Source organism: Lichenostomus cassidix, chromosome 2 (genome assembly GCF_008360975.1).
Source record: "Lichenostomus cassidix isolate B80296 chromosome 2, HeHo_3.0, whole genome shotgun sequence".
Classification (NCBI taxonomy): domain Eukaryota; kingdom Metazoa; phylum Chordata; class Aves; order Passeriformes; family Meliphagidae; genus Lichenostomus; species Lichenostomus cassidix.
In genome coordinates, this window is record NC_139482.1 from 128208729 (window position 1) to 128236581 (window position 27853).

The 27853-nt window shown below is 41.1% G+C and overlaps 1 protein-coding gene across 1 annotated transcript; it reads right to left on the bottom strand.

Moving 5' to 3' along the window:
- CDH17 (cadherin 17) lies at positions 1-27113 on the bottom strand. Its single transcript, XM_085053218.1, has 18 exons — positions 26989-27113; positions 24297-24366; positions 21464-21562; positions 20667-20804; positions 18930-19068; positions 17277-17435; positions 16403-16602; positions 13924-14055; positions 12852-13002; positions 11947-12162; positions 10775-10851; positions 9269-9460; positions 7792-8036; positions 5896-6026; positions 4757-4993; positions 2716-2832; positions 2493-2609; positions 1-1609 (listed from the first exon to the last, which is right to left on the bottom strand). The coding sequence occupies exons 2-18, from the start codon at positions 24339-24341 to the stop codon at positions 1503-1505; spliced, it is 2502 nt and encodes an 833-aa protein (XP_084909344.1). The 5' UTR covers positions 24342-24366; positions 26989-27113; the 3' UTR covers positions 1-1502.
- Between the last annotated feature and the right edge of the window lie 740 nt (positions 27114-27853).

A 27853-nucleotide genomic window follows, 5' to 3' on the forward strand; every position in this document is an offset into this window, starting at 1 on the left:
TCCTGAACTTTGGCTCCTTTATTTATAAAACAATATACTAATCTTAATCCCTGGACACACTGACGTAACTGAATGTCATACTTTCCAAATATAATGGATTGCATTCCCATCATAAAATAAATACATTCCAGCAGTGAGCCCCCCAGCAAATTACAGAGCTCTGACATCTGGGGAAGCTGGGGCAAGAGGTACAACAATTGGGTTGTGTTGCTGAAGCCCAAAAGCAAAGTTTTTGCTGGCAGCATTCTAGGAAAACCTATTATAAATGCAATGCTACCAAAAAAGTGCTCTTTTCTTTCTAGTTCTGTGCTGCATGCAAAAGTCATTAAAAAAAATCCTGGGTAAACAAATATTCTCTTTTCCATATGACCTTTTCTTCAATGTTTTCAAAAGTATATTGTCTTTTCAGTTTAACACAATATTTGTCAGCTTTTATTTATAGCTTAAAAGAAAAGCCTTCCTCAAACTGTCGCCAAAAATGCCCTTCTATAGGCATGCTGTCAGGAGAAAGGCTTTCTTTCTCTGAGTATCACTCTGGATTCAAATGCATTTTACTGTAACTAAGATAGGAGTGCCTCCAGCAATCATTGCATCTTGAATCAGCTGGACACATATCACTCTGGCCTAAGAGCCATTTTTAATCTGTATTATGTGAAAGTAAGGGTTAAATACAATAGATAACCAAGCAGCAATGGTTTGCTCTCATGCACTCTCTCCTTTTTTATTTATTTTGTAAAATAAGCAGGCACTAAGACCTTTAAAGAACATTTTTATTCTTATCTAATGTGTAGGGGGCAAGAGCAATATTTGCAGCAATATGATAAAACAGCATATTACCCAACTCCACATGACTCAGCATGAGGGTTTTTTAACTTGGAAACTGTAATGAAAAGGCCATGGTGCTTCACAAACTGGTTCTACTCTGAGGGATATCAAAAACAAAAATTTGAAATGTCACATTGCTAGTACAAGTTCAGCATAATGTAAGCAGGCATGACCCAGGGCAGGTTACAGATTGCAATGAGTTTGGGACCTCCTTTGCTGAAAGTCAGAGAAATTCCTACAACTTCATGGGATAGCTTCAAATGTAGCACAGGACTTTATTCCCTGATCTGCTATTCAGTGACTTACTGAGCTGGAAAGAGACAAATATGTGCAAGTTGACAAAATGTTGTCCTCTGTAAAGTCCATATTTACTTCAGCTGTCAAATGCAGAAGACTGGTCCCGTGTATAGATCCCTGAAGGAGCTCAGCATTTGGTGTTGTCATGAGTTAACACTTCAGTCAAAGCTGATATGCTTATTAATGGCTGCTGCTGAAGGTTATATACGTTTTATGTTTTGTGACTGAATAGTATTAGGTACAAAAGTGAGGCCAAACTCCTGGGAGTCGACTTTTGTATGTTTTTATCCTCTGTGATAGTACACATCTGGGCTTTGGGAGCTTCAAAGTTCACTCATTCACAACCCAAAGGGTGGTTTTGTCTCTTGATGAAACAGTCATTAAGCCAGTTTGTCAAGTTCAGCATTATCTTTTGCATCTTTGTGATTGCTCTTTCCATTTTTCTCTTTGTATCTCATGTGGAGAAACACACCAGCTAAAATGCCACCTGAAAAACAGAGTATTTGTCTGTAAATGGAAGAGAAAACTTTCTGAAAAGATGTTTCAGCAAGGGCCATGACCTCTTGAACAGAAGTAAACAGCTTTGAGGGATGGCCATGCAGCATTGGACCAAGAGCATGGACCTGAGTTACTGCTGGGCACTATCAGATGCCTCAGGGCTCAGAGGCCTTCCCCCAAAGGAGAATTTTCCTCCACAACCTGAGCAGATGGCAAAGTTTCTATTTTAGCCCCCCCAGCTTTCAGCCGTGATTTTTCATGTTTGCCTTGAGATGCAGTCCCTCTTTTTACATATACATATATAAAGATCAAATATATATATATATATTAAAAGATCAAACTATATATTATACATATATAATATAATATATAGTTTGAGCTTTTAAAATCAGTGATGAGTTTGTTACACTCTATATAAATTTATTTACTCTTTATCAGTGTGAGAATGAATACAAATAATGTAAACCCACAAAGCAAAAATAGGTGAATAAAATGATAACTAAAAGCTACAGGTACAGATATTGTAAGTAGGAAGCTTCACTATTTTCGCTATAATCTGAATGCCCAAGACAAAGCTCCAAACGCCTCCCTGACAGGCAAAGGGGAATAGGTAGCAATGAAGTGATATGCTACAACTTCAGCAGTTTCTTCTGTCCTAGCTGATTGTTGTGCCATTGGATGTTTTTATTATGACCAAAAGCTTAGAAGTTTGTGGCCACCATGGTACACAATCATGGGATCTTCCCTCTTTCGCTCATTCTGCAACATTCATGACAAATCTTCACCCAAAAAGTGAATTAGCGTCAGAAATGCAGCAGCACCATCATGTCTCAAAGATCTGGCTTCAAATCAACCAAGAGGAATTGACTTACCAATGACAAGCAGGACCGCAATTAGAATCCCAACTGCCTGCCCAGGGGTTGGCCAGTAGTGCTGACGGTCTATTTCAATAAAACATGACTGTTCACTGGAACACTTGCAGATGCTTACTGCAAAAAGAAATGCCATGAGGTTAATGGGAAGTTTTGTAGCCACAATTGGTTATTTATAAATTTAACTGCTGTCTTGAAATGAATAGTTCTGTGCATAGAATACCTTTAAGATTCACTTTGTTTTCCATAGGTGGGTCTCCATTGTCATTAAGCATTATTGGAACATTATACACCTTCTCTTCAAAGTTAGCATGTTTTGGGGACAGGTAAGCATGAGTAGCTGTAAGTAGGAAATGAGACATTCTTGTCAGCACAAGAAAGTAATTTAGTTCAACATTCATACTGGCTGTAAAGGTTCTTTTTTTTAAGGCTGTTTTGCACATGATAGTAGTTCCTGTTTTAATCTATGTCTTCCAAGTTCTCATTGGTTTTCAGACATTAAGTAAAAAAAGGGAATATCTAGAAGCCTACTCTGGCCTTCAGCATAATTTGACTATAGAATTTCCTTCCTAATTTCTGCATCGGGCCAAAACTGATCTTGGGTAGTGCTACACTGAAAGCATCACATCTAGACCAAGAATAGCCCTCTATACTCATAGAGACTGTAACCAGCTTAAATTGTTCACAAGGAAATGTAGCAGCTAGATCATCCTTCCAGCAAACTTACACTGTCACATCTAAGACTCTTTAAAAATTGGAAAAGGTAATAATAGCCATTAGGATCAGATCAAAGGTCTGTTGGTAAAAGTATGTGGTCTCCAGAATAAATGGAGATTAGGAGGAAAAAGAAAGCATGTATCCTATTTTCTCCTAATGCCCTCTCACCCTTCAAACACTTTCAGCTCAGGGGACTTCTTGAGCACAATGTAATTTCTTGCTTTGAATTTATAGAAAATTTCTGCATAGACAACACCCTGTGACAGCAAGTTCCCAAGTCAACTATTTCCTCTTTCTATTTGCACTGGAAAAAACTCCACAAGCTTCACTTCACGGTCCCAGATTTGTGTACTGGGAGAGCAAAGAATGAACTTTTGGCCACCCTGACCATAGTATTCATAATTTTGTATCTCTGTATTGTATTTTTTCTCTACTGTCTTCCAAGATAAAAAGTAGTAGCTTACTTTGCTGCTCCTATACACTTTCTTATAGCAGGCCGCTGTATAACTCTGATTATCCTTGTCACCCTATCTAAACCTGTTTCCAGTTTTATTTCCAAAATACTGCATTTTTATGGAGATACAGAGAATGAAGTTCAAAATTTGAAGAAATTATAGACTTATACAGGGGCATAGTGATGTCCTCAGATTTCTTTTCTTGTGTTCCCTGGTAATTATCAGTATTTGATCTTTCTGAATACCGCTGATAAATTGATCTGGCATTTACATGTAGCTGCTTATAGGTCTCCTTCCTGACTCATAATGGCCAGCTCATCACTCATGATTTCAAGAGTGAATTTGGAAGTCCAGGGCTCACTAGCACCTGTCAATTTTATTGTTCAACCAACTCAGTCTTGCAAGAATGCGCTGAAATTCTACACACTTGGGTCCTACTCAAATAACTTTGTATAATGAGTAAACTTTGCCTCCTCATTGCACACCCACATGTATTGAGTAATGCAGATCCCAGAAAAAAACCTTTGGAAAACCACACATGAACTCCCTTCACTGCAAGAGCTGACCATTTACTCCAAGTCCTGAATTTTATATTATTATTTATGCTTTCATAACTTTAACATTATGGCAACCCAGCTTTCTCAAGTGGGACAGTTCATCAAACATATTTTATTACTCTAGACAGGTTTTATCAGCCAAGCCTTTATTCACGTGCTTACTGCCCCTTTCAAAGAGCTCCATTCAGTTTGTGAGGCATGACTTCCTTTTGCACATGAAATGTCAGAAATGTACAGTTTGCAAACTGCTCTGTGATTTCAGCAGTGATTTCTATTCATTAAACACACATCCATTTCATTCTTACATACTTCTTCTCTCATAAATATGCGTGAAAATATAGCTTGCAACATACTAGGTTTCATCTCTTGCAAAAAAATAATTAATTACTTTGGTGTTCTTAACAACCTTTTTTTTTTTTTACATGGGATACTGGACATCCAAAAATAAGAGTGAAAAGGAATTTTGTAGTTCTTCATATTTACCAGAGTACCAAAAGAGTCCCATATCATTGTAAGAATGGTTGTATTAGCTTACCATTGACTTTTGAGATTTCCCAGTTATTTCTTGCATTCATTTCATTCGCAAGAGAAAAAGTAAATCTTGAATAAAAAAACTGCTCATCAGCATCAGTAGCTTGAATGAGAGTTTTCTCTCCTCCACTGACCGGGTAGCAGAAGAAAGCAGGAGAATCCATGGCTAAATTTGGAGGGTTGTCATTCACATCACGTAAGTGTAGAATCAAGAACGCTTTGGATTTCTGAGCTGCATTATCTGTCAGGTTGAACAGAACACAAGGTTACATGCATGTCTTTGATTTCCACTCTGGGCCATTGCATTTGCAGCTATCACAGAGGTACACCATCAGACAGGAAGTGAGAGATGTTATTCTGTCTGAAGGCTGCAGGAAGTCCTGAGGGATTTGTAGTAGCTGACACTACTTTTTAGCGAGCATGGCTTATTTACTTTATTTATTATTTACTTATTATCTGTTGCTAACTACAGAACACTAGCAAGTGAAAGGAGGCAGATGGACCATCTTATCTAATAATTGGTCATATCCATCATATTTGGCAAGCAGTCACATCTAAAGTGGCCAGTGCACTCTTTGGAGCACTCTTAAGAATTAAATGCCTTGAGTTTCCCACCCCTCTTCTACATACGGGAAATGCAAGTCAAAATTGGAAGATTCTAATGGCTAGAACTAGAAGTCCTAATATATGTAGCCTTGGTAGAGTATTAGTTTTAGTTATAATAAAATGAAATTCTGTACAAGATTACAAACTACTCTCCAGGTATGTTTTCAGAAAGCCTAACCACACCTAGAAAGACTAGAATCTTCACACCTATAGAGAAAAAAATGGCAGAAAATATTAATGTTTAAAACATTAGAAAAAAGAAGAAATTCTAATATTCTTTATATGTCATGTGGCTCAAGCAAATATAGGACCATGAAAGCTATTTTAATCCTCATTATCTACAGCAACAAGATTTCTTTTAGAAATTTAAAATCTTAAGAAATATATGCTTCTAAGGTTACATTACAGGATGTATATACAAGATTACATGTTCCAGCACTTTTCATGGGTTTAGTCATGGTAGGTAAGATAATTCTTCATAAAAGAGTAAGGACAGGGAATTCCTCTGTATATATACATAGTTGTTTTATCACTTACTTTGCTCTGATACAACAACCTCTAGTGAGTATATTGCTTCTTGTTCTCGATCCAAAAGGGAAGCAGTGTATACCTGCCCAGTGGCTGGATCAATTTTTAGCCATTTTCTCACATCACCTTCTAAGGAGTATCTTTGGAAAGAAATAGGGGGAAAAAATAAAAATCACATATACTATTCCAAATCAGGAAAAAATTCCAACAAAGGAAACACTTCTTTGTTGATTTTATGCAAGCAGCTTGATTACAGTTGTACTCAAAAAGAGAGCTCATGGAAGAGTCACAGCACTACTCTACTACAGCTGACCAGGAGAGATAGACAGAGGAAGAGAGGCCAAAATCATCCAGAATAAGAGTGAGACAAGAACTATGGAAATGCCACTTCTCCAGCCTGTGTGCTTACAATTCCACTTTCCTTTTAAATAGGGACCTTGGGCCGTTCCTGAGCTTTTGGGACTGAAGTGTCACTTGTCCAAACCCCATGTCTGTCTCACCCCATCACATCTCCCACATCTTGGTTTTGATGGGGGCACAAACCAAAGACTGGGGGACAGAGGGACCAGTGCAGCCAGGCTCCCTATTGGATCAGGAAGGGGCCAGGACCCAAAGTGAACTAAGGTGAATAACTTCTGCCAGTCTGGAGCAGCCTGTAACTACCATTGGGGCAGCCTTGGAATAGAGAGTGCTTTAAGCACCACCAAATTATTGCATTTATATAATTGTTTAAAAAATCACCAAGATCTCTGGGTATTTACTCACAGAAATTTACTTATTTAACCATGTGGAAATTTACAAATTTAACCATGAACATATGACCCAGTTAAAACACAGGCACTAGCTTGAGTAGAAGTGACCCGACCTTCTCATTCAATGTTTTTGTTCTTTCAGTACCCTTTACAGTAGAAAAAGAATGCTTGTACATCTTCTACTTTTTATACTTTTCATTTTATATCCTTTAAACTATTTTTAGCAAAAATGTGGTTTATGTATATCTGAATTCCTGTCATCTGTCTCTGTCGTCATCCCCCAGAGCTTCTGGACTATGTGGCTCACTTTCAAACTAGTTTGACAGAAGGCCAAACATGATAAGTTCACAAAGTTAGGGGAAAGTAGAAAGCCAGATGAGAAATCTCTGGGAATAAGAATCCACAGGAGGCCTAAGAGTCATATTGTGCAACTCCATTAACCACTTGGTGTTTTGCTGAATTTTATTTTAATTTCAAGAACTGTTTGTTTTGAGTTGATCTGTTCAGCATTCCAGCTGGGAATTGCAGAACAAAAGTCACAAATAATTCTTCTATCTGACTCTACTGTGTAAGGCACATTTACATCATGCAACACAGCTCAGGAACTGTCTTGCACAGAGTTTTGCATCCACAATAGAAAGAGGCATGTCAGCTCTGACAGCTAGGAAAGCAAATAAATTAATTTTCAACTGTAGACTCAAGGCTGTGTATTTTGGTGGAGAAAAAGCCATGTGTAGTTTCCTGCATGACATGAAAAGCAGCTCCTCTCCTGCTGGTTCAGGGGCACACAGTATATGCTTCATTTATGTGTTACAGGCATTATGTATATGGAAACCCTGTTATTATCAAACCAGCTCTACCTTTTTCCTGGAGACATAAATTAGCCTTCTTCCCTTGTGGTTTCCTGTTTCAAGGCTGATGTTTGTCATAGCACAGAGAGAAATCTGGTCAGAAAAGCACTGCCCAGCACTCTGCTGCAGGTGGGTCACTGGCCACCAGCCCACCACACCTCCACCTTCTACTAGGAGATAAGACTTCTGTAAAAAAGCTTTTTCCAACATGCCACATATTGGACATATTTTCCTTGCACCTCCTTCAGAACAATTTTCAAAACCCTAAATCCAATTACTTAATCACAGTCACTCTTTTTTACCGTACAGAATCCCCCTCAGGATCATAGGCCTCCACCGTCACGACCAGGGTATTGACAGGAATGTCTTCAGACACTTCTGTTTTGTAAACTGGCTTCAGGATAACAGGTGGCTCATCCACATTTGTTACAAAAACTTTAAACAAGGCAAGAGAGCTTGAGTTGTACTCCACATTTGGCACCAGCGGTTCAGGGTTTGTGGCGTTGATCACCAGGTTGTACACAGGCATTGTTTCAAAATCAAGAGCCTGGATGAATCAGAAAAAAGAGGTTCTTGAAGCAATGGCCCTGCTGCTGTGAGGACCTCTGATTACAAATTGCAAAGTCCCCCTCTTCTCAAGGAGAAGACTGCATCCCAGATACTAGCAAAACAAGGGAGAGCTGTCAGAAGAAAACGACACTGGAAATGGTCAATTTAAATGAAACCATATGCCTGTTTAGAGACCTCCTCAGCAACTGCATTTTCTAATAATATTGCCACCTGCCCCACTAAGTTTAATAACAATATCCTGTTTACAGAAACAGTATTTATAGCTCTGTATGAGAAGGCCTCAAATGACCTCTGGGTGTCAAAAGTCATGCGAGGGTTGTTTCACCACAGTTTCTCACAATAGCCTCCTTGGGAAAAAATGGGGCTGAGGCTGATCCTGAAGATGGTGCACCAAACACTGCCCCTGCCTGCGCTTGGCCTGGTGTCAGCACGTGAGCTGGATGCTCACAATATGGCACCCTTGGAAATGAGTGATAGGTTTTCTGGAGCCATAGTCCAAGTTCCTTCGAGAAGGCTAATTTCAAAGGGAGAGCAATTTTGCTGCTGAAATTCATGGATGCAACAAAAAGTGTCCCTGTCTCCAGCATTCAGCATAGGGGCTGTATCACCCACTACAGCACATGCTGACCTTGGCTTTGTCACAGTTCATGTTTCCCTCAGCAGGAACAAGCTGTCTCTCCATGCTGACTTTGAGACAATCTGGCTGCATTTGAATCTCCCTTTGCAAAGGCCACTGATGGCACAGAGCAACTGCAGGGAGGAGAATCTGCCCCATCACAGCCCACCACTACCAACACAGCCCATGGAAGCATTAGCTGGCTTTCTCTTGTCTAGAAATGCCCGTGCAAAATCACTCAAAAAATGTAATTTTTTGTCTTTATGGTGCACAAAGACCTACTTCATTGGCCAGAGCCTGCTCTATTGGAGAAGCAGCAGCAAAGCTGGTGGAGGGAGCTGCTGGTGGTGGTGGGTGATGAGGGCACAGCAAAGGCAGGAGGATAGGCATGGGTGATCACTGCACAGAGCACAGGCACTGCACAGGCACAGAGCCTGAGTCCAAAAGTGGAGCCTCCTGCAGTCTGCACCATGCTTAAGGTGTCCCCACCCCACCACGAGCCAACAACCCTCCCCACAAACCATTACCAGGGAAGTTACTGTTTATGACAAATAAGTTACAATAAAGGAGAAGAATAAAATCCATCTATTCACCTTGTTAATCTTGACGAACCCTCGGTTTGTTTCAGGGTCAGTCTCTATGATGAACGTGTTGTTTGAATCTCCTTCCTTCACTTGGTAAGTGATGAGGGAGCTCCCTGTGGCAGGCTCATCTCCATCAGTAGCTTGAATTTCTAATATCACAGTTCCTATTGGGATATCTTCTGCCACAGTCACATTGTTATACTGAGGAGAGAGAGATATCATTGAAACATGACATACTGAGCACCATCTGTGGATAAAAACTTCAGCATAAAAACAAGCTTGTGATGCACAAACATGGATGTATTTTAACCCACAGCAGCCACATGAGGGAGGGAAGCTTTTTAGCCATACGTTTATCACAGCTGATGAGATCTATGTCAGTGCCACTAGTACAGCACCAGTCCCACATCTTTACCTCCTCTGTTGAAACCAGTCCATCCACGTTTATGCAGCAGGGACAGTACAGCTCTGTACCCCATTAGCACCGTGGCCACTCGTTAAATATTTAATTGCTTCATGCACCACAGGCTGTTGCCACATTAATATCCCAGCTCTGTTGACTGTTTGAAGTGTGCCCTCACCCAGAAGCCTCACCTCAAGGCCAGGTCCTGGCCACAGGCCTTGAGGTGAGAAGGTGTAAAACCTGCTTTGCAGGCATCCTGTCTGCATGTGACTGTGCTGCCATTGCCATTGACAGAGAGCTGGGCAATGCACTCAGCAAAGCCCAAAATCCAGCACAGCTTCCCCAAAAGGACTCCTATGCCTGATGAGGCAGACAGCTCTCCTGAGCCCACTGCCTTCATGGCCCACAGGAATGGTGGGAGCTGGGACACCTTTGTGTAGGTACTCCAGCCACTCCAGTGTCTGCCAGGAGGCTTGGGCCATCAGGCAGAAGTCATGAAACATCTGCAGGTCTCTGCCAGCTGCCAACACCTCCACCAGAGGAAAAGGCAAGAGACTGACACTCATCCTGGAACCAAGTATGTTTTTGGGCACGGATTACTGGACCATTGTTTCTAGTCAAACCAAATAGGGATTTTGATTCCTATTCATTCTCTTTGGGTACTCATTGGGTACTCATTGGTACTCTTTGGGTACTGTACTCATTGGGTACAGTAATGCTGTGTTTGGAAAGGTACTTTGGAGATGCTAGCTTTTTTCCATTTAGCTATTTAATTAATTTCAAAGCCTTTTCTTCCCCCTTTCCCTTCAGAACTTGCACTTCTGGAATAAACTGCTTTAATAGAATAATTTCTTTCTGTTCATATAGTTTTTCACTTAGCAAGTTACCTTAAATATTGTAATTTCCTATGAGTCTGTCCCATTGTTCACTGTCTAGATGGAGTTTATATGCAGACTTGCAGCAATATTTTGCCTTTATTTTCACTAGTTTATTTTCACTCTCGTGTTCTGTAAATGGCTAGTTTCCCATTGACGTTCTATAGACACTGAAGGTATGCTCAAACACTTGTCAAAAATTATTGGAACACCCAAAACAGTGTTAAAAATACTCACATCAGATTTTTCAAATATGGGAATTTGATCATTGATGTCAATGACATGTATTTCCACGTCACAGACTGTTTGGAATCCTGCATGGAAAGAGACAAACAACGTCATATAAGCCCTTCTGCCGAAAATAACTTTCCTCCAGAAGGGTTCACTGTGAGCAAAAGTGAGCACTGCCAGATTGCCTAATCTAGGAACTAAACTGAGAGAAGCACTTATCTCAAATATCTCTTACTTCATGACAACCTCTCTATCTTCCCATTGATCTTCCTAATTTCTTCAGCACTGTCCCATCCTGTTTCATTTCCCTCACTTTTTAAAGCCATATTGATTTACCAGGATGATGATAGCTATGAATTGTGTTAGCCATCTCAGTATCACTTTTCCATGTCAAAAAGTGAGCCCTGAGTTGTTATGCTACCTCTTGGCAGGTCCTTGGGCAGCACCCTCAGTTTTGTTACAGCCAGACTTAAACTTCAGATCCATGTAAATCTAATCACTACCTGAGCAGGGGTACCCACAGCCACGGAGGGTTGTGATTTTAAAAGAATAATATATCTGGTCATGTGTTATTCATATATAGATGGATTTTAGTGTTTTATGAACATTCTTCATAAGCTGAAAGTTGAGGAAAATTCTAAACAAAATTGTTTGGATGGAATTCAAATGAGTTTGATTTCTTTTCCATTCAGTGAAGCACAAAGGACTCCTGGGAATTTACATAAGGGACAAGATTATTTTTGAAATTTAATTTCAGTTTAATTTTCTCTGAATATTTTAAAATATTATCTGGGCTGTTTGAGCAGCTGTGTTTAATTTCTTGATTTTTTTTTCAGTAAGTCCCTTTGAAAGTTTTGGGGGAAAACCACAATCATGATCTCGTCATTTTTTTCCCCCTGTGGAAGGAAATCTCTCACTGAAGTACTTGTTAACAAGCTTCCCAATTTAGCCACACTCTGTCCTAGAGCTGGTTTCCTTCCATGCTTGCATTATGAATCATGATTAATCTCCCTGCATCTCAGAAACAGGGCAAGTACCATGCCAGAGCAAGACAGCTCTCAGTGCTTAGGGCCTCTTCAGTGAATCCTCCTTATCTCCTCACATCCCTTGGACACTGAACACAAGTGATGCCAGCATGAACAGAGTTATCCCAACAAATAACAGCAGGCATTACATACCTGGATCTGTCACCAGGACCTTCAAGGAATACTTGGATGTAAAAGCCTTGTTCAAGGAACGGCCAGCTAAGTGCAAATCCCCAGTGTCTTTCTGAATATAGAAGAGATTATCTGAGGGAACTTTAGGATCCTGGCTTTGGATTTGGAACTGCAGACGAGAGTGTTTGGTGTCCTCCTTATCCATGTCCGTAGCAAGCACAGTGCCAATATTATTTCCTGTAGCAGAGTAGAGATCGGAGTCAGACAGATAATGCAGTGGTCCTGTTTCTCCACAGAAGTGCACAGTGAGAACAGTGATATCAGCAGCAAAGAGTAGAGAGTCAATAAAAATAAAGCTACATGGAAAACACTGCAATGGACACAACTATTTCACTTCTGGGAGTTTTTACTTTAGCATCCCAACCTACTGTTTTGGGCTTGGGGCAGTCCAAAAGACTGTAACAACAGACATTTCAGTCCTGAAACCAAACCACTGATGTCAGATTAGGGTAATGGTCTATTGAAGTCAAAGGCATACTGCTGGAGGAGCAGCTGGATGAGAAAAAATGGGCTCATACCACTTTTAGAACAATATTTCTTGTATTGGTAATAAAAGAGGTGTTTTTCTCTACACACTCTAAGCAGTTATCTAAAATTGTGGTTGTGGGAAAATGCAGTTTCATATTTTAAATTAAATAGCATTTTTAAAGTAGGTGTCTTAAGTCTGTCCTTCCCAAGTAATAGAAGCCCTTTCCACATGAATTATTGAAGGAAAAACAGCAGTGCTATTAGCACAGGAAAACACTTCTCTAGGACAGCTGCATTTTACTCTTTGGGATCAGAATCTCTAACTCCATTTACACACAGCTGGAAACAGCAGCAGGACTAGAATGAGATGTATAAATTAACAGAAGCTCTTTTCTTACCTCCACTTTCATTTTCTTGAACTTCAATTATGGTGAGGGCCTGCTGACACACAGGGGGGTTGTCATTGATGTCTTCCACAATAACTTGAATTTGCAAAGGCTTGTCCACCAGCTCTCCTTTGTTATCTTTTGAGACCACAAAGAATGTATACTGCAACAAGAATATAATTATTGAATATAGTGATATGATAATGTAATGACAATATAGTGATATGATAACGATAATATAATTATATTAATTATATTAACATAATTGAATAGAATGAATGTAATTAATATAATGATGGTTTGAACATCCACTGCGACAATATTTTGCATTTGAGTATATAACTATGGGAATATGAAATACCATCTCACGAGTTTATTTGGTATTTTCACTCTGTTTAAATCAGAACTCTTCGATCTCCCTTGAGTGTCTGAGGCCTGAGCTCTCAAAAGATTTTAAAATCCCTCAATACTTCTCTCTACTGTAACCTCACTCTTGCAAAAGTTCAGGACAAACGGGAATATCTAATTTTTGCCATTTTTCAAATTCATCTGTCACATATGGAGATGGAATTTATCCAGCATATCTGATCTCTGACCTATGCTGCACTCAAATTTCCTCCAAGAACAAAAGGGAACAGAGGATTTTCTGAAAGACCCCTAGCTGGGTAGCTTCAAGGTAATTTTACAGTTGCAACTCCAAGTTAAACTCTGCTTCTGGTATGTAGAGATACCTGAGGTCCCTGAGGTCTGAAATAGATCTAGAACATCCAAATGCCCTGTACTCCACACATCCCACTGCCTACCTCTTGCTCATGCAGGTCCATGTTGTACACTGAACATGTGCTGTGGGCAGTGGTTGCTACTGCCAGACCAGGTGGAGGGTAAGAACCTGAAGGCTGTTTACAGTACAGTAGGTGGATGCACTCTCCCATGTATCACAACATTTCCAAAAAAGAGTGACAAGAAACAAAGCTTTTATTTATTCTCCCCTTCCCTGTCCCCCTTCCTTTCTACCGAGCTCTCTCATATTTACTCCCACACCAATAATTAGCTTCCTGCTATGAAGTTTTATGTGTTTACTTACCATATCCTTTTCTTCCCTGTCCAATGGTTCGGTCACATAAATATCCCCATCCTGACTGATGGAAAATGGAAGCCTGGGCAGCTTTTCTTTTTCAAAAATGGCATAACTTACATCTGGTTCATTTGACTGCACCTAAAAAAACAACCAAACAAACAAAAAATAAGTCAGGATAGGAAGTCAGAAGTGTAGACTGAGATTTAACAGGAATCATTTCTGGACCACAAACAGAAACAATCACATTTCTGTTAGCTTCATAAACCAGAGAATTAACAGTTTGGCAGGATGTTGGGATGAACTGCAGAAAGTCAGACTGACAACCTGCCTCTACTCTCTGAATTGTGTGGTGAAGCCACTTTGCCTCAGTTTCTCCGTCTGTCCATATGGGCTACAACACTTATCTTTTTATAAAATGGGTTTTTGAGATGGAGATAAATAGTGAGTATGAGAAAAAAAGCATTATTTGCATTTGAATATCTTGATACTAATCATTTCCATCTCTTTACATTGTCTATTTCTGCCTGATGTTTTGGTTTACGTGATTCAGAGAAGTGGAACACCAAAATGACACTAAATTGGGAGGAGCTGTCAACTCCCTCTAGGGCAGAGAGGCTCTTCAGAAAGACCTTGATAAATTATAGAGATGGGCAATCAACAACTGTGTGAAATTTCACAAAGTGCCAGATTCTGCACCTGGAATGGAGCAACCCTGATTGTATATGTAGGGGAACAAGAGGCTGGAGAGCAGTGCTGAGGAGAGGGACCTATTTGGTGACAAGCTGAATATGAGTCAGCAGTGCCCTGGCAGCCAGGAGGGCCAACCATGTCCTGGGGTGCATCAGGCACAGCATCACCACCCAGGCCAGGGAGGCATTGTCCTGCTCTCCTCTGCACTGGGGTGGCCTCACTTTGAGTATTGTGTGAAGTTTTGGGTACAACAATATAAAAAAGACATTAAACTATTAGAGAGTGTCCAAAGGAGGGCCATGAGGATGGCACAGGGCTTGGAGGGGAAGCCTTAGTAGGAGCAGCTGAGTATATTTTATTTGTTCAGCCTGGAGGAGGCTGAGGGGAGACCTCAACATTCTCATGAAGGGAGGCAGAGGGGAAGGCACTGATCTCTTCACTTGCATGGCCAATGACAGGACTTGAGGAAGCTCAGCTGCAGAAGGTTTAGGTTGGATATCAAGAGAAGGTTTTTCAGCCAGAGGGTCATCGGGCACTGGAACAGGCTCCCCAGGGAAATGGTCACAGCACCAAGCCTTCAAGAGCTCAAGAAGCATTTGTACAATGCTCTCAGGCACATAGTGTGATTCTTAGATTGTCCTGCACAGAGCCAGGAGTTGGACTCAATGATCCTATTGGATGCCTTCCAATACAGCATATTTTGAGATTCTCTGATTCTATGAAAACAAATATCTGGTACCTATCTGCACATAGGTGTATGCACACTCTTTACGTTCATCAAAGCTTGTGATGAAGGATCTTTACTGCGGTGTTGCACATTTAGAACTAAATTAAGTACACAGATGGTCAAATTAATGAAGGAGTCAGTATTAGTTTATGTTCTATTTAGCAGCAACTGCATTTCATTTTTCCCTAGGCAGAATCAACATGCCATGGGCTGCCACTTGAAATTTGTATACAAGGGACCCCAAAATGGGTGCACCCTTGCAAGTTAGTGTTCCTTCCACCTGCTTTCACTCTGAACTTCCTTAGGCTGTCACTGAGGTCAGTGGGAACAGCACCACGCCAGTTACTCTTGCAAACAGGATGAATGGAATCCTCCCATGTTAAAGGGATGACAGCATTGGGGGTGTCAGTGCCAAGGCATTTTTCAAAGTCAAATATTTCTGAAAGGCTTTTGGCCTGTTAGTTAATATGTACTGATGTACACACTGCTATTGGTCTGCAGCTATCAGCAAAATATTTTGTGTTTGAACTGTGAAAAGAAGAATAGTGTGGGAATGCAGGATGTGAAGGAGGGTGTTTCAGTCCTTTCTAGGTACTTTTGATGTAGCAGTTGTGCTGCATGACACAAAACTGGCCAGAGCAGGTGTCTCCGTGGGGGACTGCCCACAGCCAGGCTGTTGTGGAACTGGTCTCCTGCCCTGCTCTTCTGCAGGTGGAAGAACCTAACCTCAAAATAAGCTCCAACAAACTTTTGGTTTGCTCAGAGCCTGGAGGACCCATGACTGGATTTTGCTCCCAAGGTGAAGGGCAAAGTCCAGTCGCTGTGCTGTTTGTATAGACTCTATCTCAGTCACCTTCAAACTATTAACTTTCATACTAACAAAAAGTCAATGAGACCTGCACTAACAATCATTTCGAAAGGATACCATATTAAAACAATAACTGGGAGGTGTCAAAGTCTTTCTGAAGAGGCTGGTGTGAATGCAGTGGGGACACCTTCACAGTTAATTGGGAGGAAACAATTTTGTGGCACAAGGAGAAGTTCAGGGAGTGTAGTCAAGGACCCTACCTTGCTGATGTTGACAGGGTGGACTTGGGTTGAGTTTTCTAGGATGTGGATAGTGGAGGGAGCTTTCCACAGGCTCTCCTTCACAAGGATGTTCACATCGACACTGCTGGTGAAAGCATTCGGTGTCATCCCTGCCATGTCCTTCACGGAGACAACAAGTGTGAAGGTGTCCTGCTTTTGAGGATCTAAGTAATAAGAGCCTAGAGACAGAGCAAAGAGTCAAGAGAAATGACACAGAGGCTGTGGGGGTTGTTCATCTGCCCATTCCTCCTACATGCACTATGTTTCTCTATCTATTTCAGACTTACTCCTTAGATGGTCCTCTGTGGCAAATCTCATCCAGCCACTTCCTCTGGTTTCTCTGAACAATGCAGCATAGCATCATGTGGATGTAATCATATGAGGCCTCTGTGCTGTGGTCTCATTTTGTGCAGATGCATCACTGAACAGCCCTCACCCCAGTTAGGCACTTGTTCAGCCCAGCTGAATAGCTGGGTGTTTCTAAATCATTGCAATTTATTTGGGATCACATGGCCAGCTGAGTTCTCTCTGCATTTTTCATGTTACTACTTTTAGGTTTCTAGATTTCAAGGCAGAGGATTAATTCCAAGATATGACACAGTGTAGTCCTGAAGGCCAGAGGATCTATCTCTCTTCTCAGTGTACTTTTAGATCTCAATCTCCATTTCTGCTAGCTTCACTTGAATTTGGTGAACCAAAAAACAAGTTCCCCAAAACCAAGGCTTTAGTGGAGTGTGTCCCACTGACTACATTTATTCAGTATGTAGCATCAGACCTGTGTTGTTGTTTTGTTCCTATACACACACCCCAAAACTCATGCCTGCTCTTTGCAAACAAAAATCTTTTTAAGTACCTGTCTTGCTTGGTGAGATTGCTCCAGTTGCCCTGTCAATCTGGAAAAGCATTTCTTCATAAGGGTTGGGAAAGTGATGGAGGATGCTGTACACCAGCTGTGCATGGGGAGTTGCAGGATTATCACGGTCAGTGGCATGGACATACATGAAGGGCCTGCCTGTTTGGATTAGAGAAGAAACAGTGGTAAGAGAGGAGACTGAAGCTCAGCACAAAATCCATTCAAGCAGAGCTCTCAAGCCAGGAAGGCAGCTTATGGGGAGCTACCACTGATCCATAATGCATCTCTCATGGGAAGCCATAAGTAGAAGTTACACTGCTGTATGCCATCCCACAGGTCAACCTTCCACCAGCTCTGCTTAGTAGGATCACAATAGGTGTGAAGACCAGTTGATGAAGAAAGTAACAGAGTTAAATCAGCAGAGAGCTATCTATTACACAAGAGTGCCTGAACCCAAAATTCAGCTCACTGGTATCTGTATCTGTCTTTAAGGCCACTTTGCAGCTCTTACACGAATCAACTTAACCAAAAGCACCTTGATAAAAGTTGCATACAGCCTGTGGCAGAGGTATAATTAAAAGAACAATCATACAGTGAAAAAAATATGGAAATACACTTTAATGTAACTCAATGTTACTTTAATGTAACTCAACTTTTACCTTTTGAGCATCAGTGCAACACGCAAAATCTTTTTGACTTGGATGCAGTTAAGTAATATGTTTCAGAATGATTTTCTGGCCTCATGGAGGTTTATATGCATATTTTTCAGCAAAAGTTTCTTCTTGAGTCCACAGTCACAGCGGTAACAGCTGTATGAGTCCTTTGTTTCATTTCCAAGACATAAGTCTCAAACTGCTCTTTTACACTTGCATGACTCCTGGACTGGATCACTGCAATCCATAATCTAAGACTCTCTTCTAAATGCTAAGGTTCAGCCCATGCTCTGAGAAGCATCAGTCATGGTAAGCACATACCCCATATCTACCCTGGCACTTTATTTCACTGATATGTAAAGACTTATATAGTCATAGTGTGGCTAGCACAGTTTTTCCCATGAGAAGTTTTCTTGTGTTTTGTAAATAAAGATAAAGTCTGGATGTTGTTGGAACAGTGTCCCAAAACTTGGGCAGTGCAGGCCTGGCCAATCAGGCCTGGGGGAAGGCTTCTGACTGACCAATCTGGGTGACTTTTGAGAACTCTATAAATGTGATGAAATCAAAACAATAAAGGTCATTCCTTCTTGCCACTGAGAACCGATGTATTCATTACTCTGCTAGCTGCTCAACAGCGACAGTCATAGCATTCTCCTTCTGTATAGTCTTTGGTAACACTTAAATCTTAAACCCCTTCTGGCATAAGGGTTGGTTTTTTTCAGTACAATGGAGAGAGCAGCAGTATTTTCTTGTTAAGTGATACTCACAAAGAATAAGTACAATAAAATATTTCTGACTGCACTCATCCCTTTACACCACATAGTGGTCATCTCTTTGCCCTTTCATTATATTATAGAGGCTTTCATCCTTATTTTGTAAAGTCCTGTGGGAAGGAAAATGGATCATTTTCCAGCTTGTTGAAGTATAGCACCCATTTTACCTTCCTGCTTAATTTACCTACCTTCCTATTGACTATAATATTTATTATGGTGATAATTACCTGGACGGGAGTTCTGCCTCACTACTCCATAGTACTTTTTCTCGTCAAATTCTGGTGGGTTGTCATTGATATCCTCCACATGTATTGTAATCGTATATGGACCTTTCACTACATTTCCACTTTCATCCAGACTTTCCACCTGATTTGAAAAACAAGAAGGAACAGCAAAGAAATATTTCCATGCAGATAAGTTAAAAGGCATAAATTAATATCAGGGTGTCAAATGCCATTCTTACTGTGATGCAAATCTGGTGTGAGCCATCACTGGGTAGCTCCACATACAAGGACAAATTTGCCACTGCAGCTCTCTAACAAAAATTTGTCACAGCATATAATGCCAACAAAACAAAATAACCCACTCCTGCTTCTGATGGCACTTTTCAGAGGACAATTTCCCACTAGCAATTTCAGCAGACTACTTGTATTTTTGCACAGCTTAAAATTAATGTTTTTCTTTAAACAGAAATAAATACTTTCCAACAAACAAGGAGAAAACCCAACATGATATGGTATTTATAACTAATTACTATTTTAAATATAAATCAGATAAAAAGTTTGATATAAGGGCTAGTAAAGAAACATTAATTCTTATTTCTAATGATTTTTTTCCAAACAATTTGAATTATCTTCCAGCCTTCTTTAGCTTTAAAGCACCAAGTATATATTATATCTGTTACACCTCATTTTATTTTCACATAATAGATAAAATAATGATTATTTATGCCTACCCAAACATAATTTTTTAGTTCTGTCATCACATCTTGTCTATAAATGATTCACATGTTTAGGGCTATTAAGTTCTGGGGTTAGAAAATTGTCCTTTCTAAATCCAATCCAAGGGTGCTTTAGAGCTGAGAACATGAAACCATGAGACCTCAAGTCTCTCTAGACTTTAAAAAGACAGCTAAGGCTAGCTAAAATACCATCATGTATTTTGTCTGTTCACATACTGATCCTCTCATGATCATCTTTCTCAGCTGCTAGTGCCTCAGAAAAAGACAATACTATTTTTGACATAGTTTCAGAGCACAAGGCTATACTGAGACCCAAAGACTGCCTATCCACTGCCCCATTCTCAATAGTGTTCACAGTGAGATCCTCATGAAAAGCACACAAAGCTTTTCCTCTCTTGGAGTCTAACATCTGCCAAACAGCTTCCTGCTGTTATCTGACAGAGTTTAGATCTGTGCCTCTCTGCCTAAATGTCTTTTACTAACACCATTTCACAGAGTCACAGAATATTCCAAGTTGGAAGTGACCCACAAAGATCATCAAGTCCAGCCCTGGAGGGAATGGCCCATACAGGGATCAAACCTTGGCATTATTAGCACCATGCTCTAATCAATTGAGCTAATATCAGTTTATCACCATATATATAAGCTATCAGCCTTCATGGATAACAAGAGAAACTCATTCATGGGGCAAGATTTTACTTCTGGTCAAGTATTCCCCTCATAGTAGGAGAGTTAAAGGGTTGGCGTTAGCATCACAATTTTTGTTTTCTCTGCATAGCCTTCCTCTGCTAAAGAGCATTTTCCTATTCAGTCTTTTCCTGTTCAGTCCTTTGACTTCCAGCAGAGCTCAATATTAAAAATAAATAAGCTGCCTGAAAACATAGGCAAAATAAAGAATTTGAAATTTCAACATAATAATTCTATAATTTCTATAAATATCAGGTTTACCACAAGTGGGTGAATGTGAATACCTCTCCCTTCCTACATTTCACTGAGTTTTTACCTGCAGCTTGTGCTCTTGTTTGGTCTCCCAGTCCAGAGACCCATTGATATACAGGAAGCCAGACTCCCGCGAAATGTCAATTACTCCAGCTTTTTCACCAGACATTCTGAAACTCACAGCAGGTGGCTCAAGTGTGAACTACAATGGCAGAAAATCAGAGAGAAAAATCATCTTTTTTTTTCCAGCATTTTTACCATAATAAAAATCATTTCATGCCTTTGTGACTTTTAAAATACATTGCCAACAGTGTGTTTGGCTGGGAGAATGACATTCCAAGAGTCTGTTCAAACAAATCTGCTCTTTTCTGATCCTCAGCAGAGGAGTTTTCACATTATTTCCTGAATGCTGCAAGAAATCCCAACTGCAGTTTGTTTCCAAAGCAAACGTCTGCTTAGAACAGGGCTTTGTCTGAGCACGGGAATGGAAAAAAATGACACACATCCTCCATTTGCCTGGGAGCTGGATCTGTCCTTCTGTGGTTATGGCTTTGGGAGGAAAACCTCAGAGTCAAAGGAAAATGATGACACAAGTTGCATGGAAAGCCATTCTCTAGGAATGCTGATTTTATTAATCCCTGTCTTAGGATATCCTCTTAAAAATGTCCGTGAGAGGGGGTTGTCTCCAGTTCTTTGCATGTAGACTCTTGAATTCCCAGAGAGAGGAATTAAAAATTAATTTCAGATCCTCTTGGGGGACTGTTCTTCCCACCAGCACAGAGGACAACACTCCATATGTGGTCTCTGTGTGCAGGCTATGGGGTTTTTGACCAGACTGGATAACAAGAGACACTTGATTACCTGGTAAAGAACGTTTTGACCTCCTCCTTCTTGAACAGAGAATTCCATGTCCTTCAGAGGCCCTCTTACAAGCAAGCCCTCCAGATTAAGCCACATAGCCTGTGAAAGAGAGAGAGAGAGGGATGGAGGAAAGAAGCTGAGGGATGTCTGCTGTCACCACACACAAACAGCAGCTCTCCATCACTGAGCCTCCTGCAAGTTATTTTGCTATAGTATAATGGCAGAGACTCTTGCAGGTTTGCACTGAACATCTCCAGGTTCTTTAGTGTACAACATTTTTAAAAGCAGTGTGATTTATTAATTAATTTGAGAACAAAAACTTGTGCCCTGATCTTTTCTGACCACTACATAATTAAATTATTTTATGTACCTTCCAGAGCAAACAGAAGCAAAGAATAGATGAATGTAGACTGAGAGCAAAAAGGAAACTCATAAAATCATTGCTGTATCACCTCCGTGTCCCCAGCAGGACCATCCACATCCCATCCAGGAGCCACAAAGTCCTGTGACAACAAGGGTGTTTGGAAACCCAACACCACACCTGGGGATGGGGAAGAATTGTGGCTGCATCCTTTGTAATTTCCTCAGTAAATTCAAATGGTTTTGGTATTGGAATGAGGTGGCCCTCCCTGGATCTCTTACACTGCCACCCTCAGTGCCACATCCATCTGGGAAAGCCACTTGAGTCCTGTGCCTTCATGTCAATTGCATATGAGCACAAACCACAGACAGAACAAATATGTCCTTCTGATCTTTGGCTTTTACCTGATGGCAAAAATGTCATACAAATCCATCTCTGTCTCTGTTTTCTTCCTAATGGCTGGCAGTGTCTTAACATCATGGGTTTTTCTGACAAATGTTCATTTGTCTTATAGCCACACACTCTCCAGTGTCCAAAGACCTCCACGCTCCTACCCTAACATTTCAGGGCTGTTCTTGCTTCCAAACAAAAGAAGCAAAGCAAAAATGAGCCTCTGAAGGCAGCCTTTGCACACAAGACAATTCACACTGTGGTTCAGGTAATCAATCTGTTTCTTCAGAGGAAACATCAAGCTCCTTGGAATTCCCTCTCTTCACCCCCTGTCTTGACAACACTGAGGAGTTGCCTGTCAGAATCAGGGCTCCATTATTTGTCTGCACATGTAAAATTTCTTTTCTTCCAGAGTCAAAAATTAATTTATTTTGCTTTACAGATTTAGAGCACTATTGCCACCCTGTCCATCACCCTACAGAGTTGAGTGAGTGTTCTCTGCTGCTCTCTGCTTGAGTGACTTTTCCCCTGGATTTGATCCTATTGCTTCTGGGACAGCTATTCAATCTCTCACAAAAAAGCAGAGTCTGCATATTACCAAGGGAAAGCTTAATTCTGCCTATGACAAAAACATAGCTAAGTTCAGCACAATTTACTCTAAAGCACGGCTCTGTGTCTGTGTGTGTCACAAGTGCTGTTTCAATAATTCCATATTCTCCTTAATACTAGCCAGAGATGCTGCCATCCTCGCCTACAAGGGTTTGTGACTCCTTTTGAAAACAGGAAAAGCAGAGTATTGTGAGAACTGGGGAAGGAGAGGGAGGGATGCTAGTGAACACTAGTGCCAGCAGAATATTAAAAAATGCCATCTGATAGTTATGCATCCAGGAAAATGCACTTTGCAGCTACCTTTTTCTATTTTTGTCAAATGCTGACTGCTGGCCTCTGCCACAGACCTGATATCAGGACCCTGGATGTGACCTGCTATTGCTGCTCCCATGTCACACAGGTTGGCACAGCCTGGCTCCTGGAGACTTTTCCTGGGGCCATTTTGTGGATGGATTTTCTTTATCATGTTCCCTGCCGTGGAGGAACAAAGGCTGATGCTATAAAACCCGAGTTCAAAGTGCAGCCTATGAAGCAAGTAAGCGATATCACCTCTGTTGATAAAAATTACTTTATGTGGACCATAAATATTTCCAAACATATTTCTACAGCATGAATCACTACTCAGGAGCTAGAAGGGGAAGGAGGCTTTGCATCTTGGTCCATATGTGGTGGCATCCCTTCTGAAGATGGCTGTAACATCTGCACAGTGGCTTCATGGGGAGCCAGCATTGCCACAAGCAGGAGCTTGTGAAATGGGAAGGAAGAAGGAAGTGCTCATTGTGGCATCCCTCAGGGTGTCTATATTCTGAGGCATTTTCTACTGAACTTGAATTTGACTCATTTTTAAAATCTTTTCTGTTAATTTCAATTGTGAAGTAGAAGTCACCACTGCTGTAGCCTTTACAAACATCAGCAAATCTAGTGAATTTAATACATAAGGTTCATAAAGAACATAATTAAAACGTTTCAGTTCCAGAAAATCATCTGAAAAGGGATTCACATAGACCAAATAATCAGGATACATAATTAACATGCAGAGTTTAAATTATGAGCCACTATATGTCTTAGAATACATTTAATATGTCAGCACATATATGGACTATAATGCAGAACACATGATACTGATGTCTTCACTATTTTGTGATTTTTTGCAGTATTTTTAAATATTTTCTATCATGAAATTCACGTATTAGAAGCAATGATATCTAAAGAGGAAGTAGAAGAGGCTAAATAAGTAAATTGGTGCCTTCTAGGGTTTTAAGTTTTTTTCCCCGAATGATTCACATGTCTTCTTAATTTGCTGTGGGGACACACCGGTGTGCCAGGGCCACCCTCCCACACCCACAGCCGCTCTGCTGGCACCACTGCCAGCCTGGCCTGCAGGCTGGCACACCCCATGGATTAGAGCTCAGAGGCTTGCAGGCAACCTTTGCCGTTTGCTCCCAGATAAACAAAGGAAAACCTGTAACTCACCGAGTGAATGACAAGCAGAAATTGAAGTCCACACAGCTTGAGCATACTGGAATATGCTTTGCTTCAGCTCCTGCAAAGAGACGACAGTCACTTTAACCCCACAAAACTGGCACAGTCTATTTGCAAACTAAGGCAACAGCTAAGTTTTCCTGAAGCTGCAGGGAGAGAGCTGAGGAGTGAGACCTGAAGGAGCAGGTACAGCTCTGCCCATGGGAAACGAGACCACTGGTGCCCTTGGGCTGCCAAGGAAGGCTGTGCCCATCAGGGCTGTGCCCAATGGTGCAAGAGATGTGATATGTGAGAGCCACAAAGAGCTGCCAAAGATTGAACTCGGCACAAAAAGTCAAGCCATGCAACCGCACTGTTACAATGATTCTGTCATGCAAATCAATTTTCATTTCTGCTTTACTGAAAGCAGTCAGGTGTTCACAGGAAACGCTACAACCACAAGACAAAAGTCTTGCAGGGACCTGAGGTCTGAGGTCTCTGTCTTCTGGTTCCAAAGCTGTTTCCTTCAGATTGCAGAGGCAAAGGAAGCCTAAGGGCTCTGCACCCCCTAAAACAACACGGATACTGGAAACAAAATTTCCAAGTCCAAGAAGCACTCTCTGCCTCAAATTTCAAGGACACTGAGCAAATACTTCCACAACTTGTGTTACATCCTCCTGAAAACTATATGGCCTTCTCAAAATGAAATCCTACTTCCTCACTGCCTCTAGATTTTAACAAAGAGGATGAGGCCGGTTCTGGAAAGAGGTGAAGCTGGCGTGTGGTGCTGCCATCTTCATGGGTGCTTCATGTTACATGGCTCACACCTACAGGTGTCCTTCCACAGCTCTGTCCCAGGGAGGCCCCAGGGGGAAGAACACAGTGTGGAGCCACAGCTCCCTCCAGATGCCTTGCTGCTTGTTCTTCCCATCATACCATTTCCCCCCACTCCTTTTCTTTCCTCAATGGCTCAAAAAAAAGGGGGCCTGTAAATCTAGAAACTGCTGCCCACATTGCTGTTCTCTCCAGCACTCATTCTAGGACATGCCACAGCACCTTTTCTTACAAATCCCATTCTGAGCTGAGTTATACTGTGTGTGCAATCACACCCTTTGAAGTTACTGGGCTCTTTCCTTGGGCTGGAGCTAACTGTGGGGTACTGGAAGAAAATATTATTACACTTTTGAGACCGGCAGGAATCAGGAAAATCATTAAATTTATCAGGAGACAAGGGCCAAAACTGAGCCCCAACTGTGGCTGCTTGGCAGTGATGCCTCCTGAGTGGGTCCTTCATAGCCCTCCTATGGAGGAGGTGGCACAGGCAGGGCAGAGAGAAGGAGAAGACACTTTGAACCTCTTGGAAGGACACTTTGAACCAAAACTGTTGCTAATATTCTGGTTACACAGCCAATGAAAATTCTTTCAGTTCCTCTGCCTGCACAACAGCCTCTCCCCTCTCCTCCTGCCACACTCTTCTGAATACATTGACCAGTTTCAGCTGCACTTAATAGCCAGGTGGGAACTTCAAAAAACTCATTCCTTTTTAATTTGGGGTGGCAGGTGGGACAGAGTACCCAAGGTGTGCTCTCTCCATCCTGTAAGGCTGCAGTCTGTGCCCAGGGACTCCTTGCAGGGTTTTGTCTGCCTCTCTGGAGGAGGCACAGGTGGAGGTGCCCCTTTGCCATCCCATGGTGGAGGAACACCAAGGAGCTAAAAGTACTGGGAAAGGATGTCAAAAAGTGAGGAAAAATGGTCTGGGGTACCATGGTCTGGATTCAGAGAAAAGGGAAGGAGCAACACCTACTATGGAGAGGAGAAAGTTTCAGGAAGGGACACATCCAGCCTTACTTCAGAAAATGCTGAAAAATTAATTTCTTAATGTGGCTGTGTCATAGCCAGGTTCTCCTGTCCAGATCCAGCTACCAAATGCAGCAGTGGAAATGCAGCCATTTCACAGTTTGCGTGACAAGTGCCTTTGATGTTCCCTTCTCTTTGAACATAAACATCCTTTCCTTGTGTCGTGACATTCATGGTGCCTATTGCAAGTCTTGATCAGTCCCTGAACATTAATTTTTGGCTGGAAACTGTTACCAAGTCTCATGAAGCATCTCACTGCCAAGGACCAAAGCCCCAAAATCCATACCCCTCTGTCACTCATAATAGAGTTCCAGTATATACAGATTCATACAAAAGTTTTCAGTAATAGGCAGTTTCAGGATTAGAATAGCATCAGCTTAACTCAAAGCAGCTTGAGATCTGGCTGGAGACTGCAGACTTATTTTCTCCTTCATTTCTTAGCTTGATCGCAGTGCTATATCCCTAATAATCCCTCACAGTTCCCATGACTGAAGAGAAATCTCTAGGATAACCATCATACAAATATTCCAGCGACTTTCAATAATAAACATTCAGAGAACAAAGAATATTCCTGGAGGTTAAAGATCAGTAACAATCACAAGTATTTGGTTCCATGGAAAAAAATATTATTTTCTTTAGTTGATTGATTTCAGATGTTCAAATTCAGCAAAGAGAAAACAGAGGAAATTGATCCAAATCAAACACAAACCAGACTAAGCCTTAGCACAGCAGTCATCCATTTTACCAGGACAGCTGAGTTCCTAACACCGCCTGAAAATCCTTTAGCAAAACCTTTGCTTCAGCTTTTAAAAACTTTCTGTGAAATGTCAGGTAGATCATCCCTTACCTGTAACATGAAAAGCTTATTTTGCTCTAAAAATGCTTCTTTCTTTCAGCTGTGGGAATCACCTTTGCACGGGTTGGTGATGTCTGTCTGTGCTTATCCAGTTTATAGTTCCTCAGACTAACCCTCAGAGATTCAGCAGCTCAAACATTAACTGCATGGACAATTATTGATTCTAATGACTAGGTGTGGTATGAAACAGCAGCGCTGTAAGGAAGCAATGTAGCTCCAAGGTAATTTACAGTCTCCAATATTTTTACGTCCTTTGTGATTTTCTTTCTGAATTAATTTTTTTTCAGTCAGGCTATGAGAAATGAACATGCAGGGCATAGGTTGAAGTCACAGGGGAAAGATAGACTTTTGGGGGAGGGCAGGTGGAGAGGAGAGGGCGTGGGCCTTGGGTGTTTGCTATTTGTATGTTTGCTACTTGCCTAGTCGAAGGAAAAATTCACATTCAGAAGACAAGAATTTAGGCATAAAGGTGGCTTGTTTTCACAGAAGATCCTTTCATGGGAAGGATCCAGCCTAGTTATGAAAATAATTTGTCAGTCCTCGACTTGGAAAGTTCAAATTCTGTCTGAGCTCTGCTAAAAATTTACCTCAGGTAACTTTGGGCAAATCACTCTGTCTGCCCTTTTCCAGATAATTATCTTATAATGGACACAATCATTCCTTTCCCTTGTGTGCCATCTTTCATATCTCTTTATGTTTGCAGCCTTTCAAGGGAACTAGTCCCCACTAGTCTCTGCATTATGACACCTGCAGTAAAGGGAATTGAAATAAATTGGGCTGTAAAGGACAATGGTAAAACAATAATAAATAAAGTATATTTGGGGGGAAAAAAGGTTTTTAAAAAATTACTGTCCTT